General features: G+C 26.8%; 1 protein-coding gene across 1 annotated transcript; it reads left to right on the forward strand.

The window, feature by feature from the left end:
* On the forward strand, window positions 1-1,916 carry LOC101265948 (protein DETOXIFICATION 49-like). The gene has a single exon (XM_004246080.5). The coding sequence runs from the start codon at window positions 272-274 to the stop codon at window positions 1,754-1,756; it is 1,485 nt and encodes a 494-aa protein (XP_004246128.1). The 5' UTR covers window positions 1-271; the 3' UTR covers window positions 1,757-1,916.
* Window positions 1,917-3,517: the final 1,601 nt, after the last annotated feature.

Below are 3,517 nucleotides of genomic sequence, written 5' to 3' on the forward strand. Positions count from 1 at the left end.
AATATTTTTGTTCCTCTAAGCCGACCTTATTAGAAAGATATAAAAATAATATTTTTTTTTTATAATTTCTCCCACTTATAAAAAGCCAACCAACGCCTACACATATTGAACCCCTCAAAAACCCTTTTAAGTCACCAAATTCAAGAAAAATACGGGTACTAAATTCATTGCTAGTGTTATTAATTTCTACGCATTTTGATATTTTATCAGATTAAATCTAATTTGTATCATACTCAAATTAGGATTTGATTTTTTTTTTTTGTTGTTAAGTATGTTGAGTCCTTTGATAGATCAAAAGGAAGAAAACAATATTCCAAAACAAAAAAGCCATCTAACACTTGCAATTTTAGAAGCAAAATGCATTGGAAAAATTGCATTTCCAATGATATTTACGGGCCTAATTCTTTATTCACGTTCAATTATTTCTATGATTTTTCTTGGTCATTTAGGGGAACTTTCTTTAGCTGGTGGTTCACTTGCAATAGGATTTGCAAATATAACCGGTTATTCAATTCTTTCAGGTTTAGCCATGGGAATGGAACCAATTTGTGGACAAGCTTTTGGTGCTAAAAGATTCAACATTTTAGGCCTTACATTACAAAGAACAATTCTTTTGCTACTTTTAACCTCAATTCCAATTTCAATTTTGTGGCTATTTATGCAAAAACTCTTGATTTTATGTGGCCAAAATCATGAAATTGCAAAAATGGCACAAAACTACATCCTTTTTTCACTCCCTGATCTTTTTGCTCAATCACTTTTACACCCCTTGAGGATTTATCTACGTTCACAATCCATCACATTGCCTTTAACATTTTGTGCTATTTTTGCAATCATTCTTCATATCCCAATTAATTATTTCTTAATCAAAATTCTTAATCTTGGGATTAAAGGTGTTGCATTAAGTGGGGTTTGGACAAATTTCAATCTTGTTGGATCATTAATAATTTACATTATATCTTCAAAGATTTACAAGAAAACTTGGTGTGGTATTTCTTTAGAGTGTTTTAAGGGATGGAGATCACTTCTTAATTTAGCAATTCCAAGTTGTATTAGTGTTTGTTTAGAGTGGTGGTGGTATGAAATTATGATTTTATTATGTGGGATTTTAATTAATCCTCAATCAACAGTTGCATCAATGGGAATTTTAATCCAAACGACATCTTTAATCTACATTTTCCCATCTTCATTAAGCTTTGGTGTATCAACTAGAGTTGGAAATGAGCTAGGTGCTAATCGTCCAAATCGCGCTAAATTAGCCGCTATTATTGGACTATGTACAAGTTTCGTCTTGGGTATCTCATCCTTATTTTTTGCTATTCTGGTACGTAATATTTGGGCAAAAATGTTCACTCACGATCAAGAAATTATGAAATTAACCGCGATGGTGTTACCTATTATTGGACTTTGTGAACTTGGGAATTGTCCACAAACAACAGGCTGTGGTGTGTTAAGAGGAACAGCTAGGCCAAAATTAGGTGCTAATATTAATTTAGGATGTTTTTATTTGATTGGAATGCCAATTGCAATTTGGTTAAGTTTTTATATGGGATTTGATTTTAAAGGATTATGGCTTGGATTATTAGGTGCACAAGGTTCATGTGCTGTGACTATGATGTTAATTATATTGGTTAAGACTAATTGGGAAGATCAAGCAAGAAGAGCAAAAGAACTTATTAATGGTGATTATGATAATCAAGGTGAAAAGATAGAGGATTATTTGGATTATCACAAGTTGGAAAATTCAAATGTTTGATTTTATTTTTTATTTTTTTAAATTCAATTCTTGTGGATTTTATTGATTTTTTTTTTTTTTGAAAAAATGTTTTGTACACAAGTAGAGATTAAATTAGTTTTTTTTCCCCCTTGATTGTAATCAAACACGTACAATTTAGAAAGTCATTTTTCCTTTTCTATTTTGTGACATAAATTAATTAGTGAAAGTCGGCATTATTTGTGACATTAATTTAGATATCAAGAGAATAGAGATTGCCAAAATTTATCGTCATGCTTTGTGTAATGACAAAATCAAAATTTTTTAATTAAGAGGGTTTAAAATATAAAAAAGTAAATAAATAATATGTTGAAGAGGATTTCACGTCTAATATAATATTTAACAAATAATTTTAATTAAATATAGCTAATATAGTTTTCTATCAAAAATTCAGATAAAATTCCTTAACCCTTGTTAGCTTTGCTTCGATTTAGTATTCTTCCTTTATATCTTTTAAATATAGATATTTGACTTTTAAAATCAATTATTTTTAAATAATAATTATAATATTCGAATCTAATGCATAAATTTTTAATATTGACTTGTACATTTTTAAGTTCACTCAAATTAACCAACGAAAGCCGGCATTGTTTATTCCTTTGTATCTATCTATAGATTTTGTAATATTTATTATATAAGCATGCTTTATTTTCTTCTCTCCTTTGAAACACAAATATTTGACTTTTAATAGTCAATTTAATATCTTTTTCTTTTTTTAAAAAAAATATTCAACTTAGGTCTGTTGAATAGTGTCACATATCTATCTATTTGAGTTATTTTAAAATAAAAATAAAATAAAAAATAAAAGTCCATATTTTTCGAATTTTAAAAGTCAATCGTGTATATTGGGACAAAGTACTAGTACTAAATTCACTCTTAAATTTAGAATGTATAGAATTTTTAGTACGTACAATAATTAGAGAAAAATCAATAATTAAAAAAAATTAAAAGTATCATATAGTAACTTCTCTTCTCTTATAAGTATACGATAACAAATTTATGAATATAAGACATGTATCTTTAAATTTTCTACAAGTTTTTATTGTTTAGTTGTAATTTTGTGATCTATTTTTATAATTAATCCATAATTCTTATGTTTAAGTCATTGCTTTTTTATTATTTAATATCCATAAAAGAATTATTTAATATTGAGAAGACTATTCAATTTTTGCAACCGCCGGCTATACTACTGTGTAACCAAGTCCATAGTATATTATGTATACATTGAATCTTTGAATATAGTTTGGAATATACTGAGGAGGCTTTATTTGATGAAAGAAACGTATACAAATGAACGATTAACTTCTGCGTGTATGTATCAAATCGATAAATATATAATATATTTTTTATATATAATATTATTATGTAAAGTTTTAATTTATTATATAGTGAATTCATATTAAATATCAAGTAAGTTCTTTTTTGTTCATTCTATTTTTTCGCGTCTTAATTTTTTCTGGTGAATGACTTATTGAGAATGGATATGATAGTAATGTAGACGTAGTATCAATTAAATTCGTGATTTTTGGTAAAATTTATTTATGTAAAATTAACTGAATTGTTGAAAATACTCTAAAGTATAATAACCTAAAACTCAAACATGGTCATTAGTATAGTGGTTAGAATCTAATTTTGAATTTGTAAAATTAATATTTTAATTTGAATTTGCCTCAAAACCTATCGAAAAAAAGTTTTAATGCATTAGAGTAGTAGAAAATTGGGTTATAGGAAAAAAATTATGAA

The sequence above is a fragment of the Solanum lycopersicum genome, chromosome 8, assembly GCF_036512215.1.
Source record: "Solanum lycopersicum chromosome 8, SLM_r2.1".
Classification (NCBI taxonomy): domain Eukaryota; kingdom Viridiplantae; phylum Streptophyta; class Magnoliopsida; order Solanales; family Solanaceae; genus Solanum; species Solanum lycopersicum.

Bases quoted from the DNA above. Each gene is read 5' to 3' on its own strand.
- LOC101265948 (XM_004246080.5), top strand. From the start codon at position 272: ATGTTGAGTCCTTTGATAGATCAAAAGGAAGAAAACAATATTCCAAAA.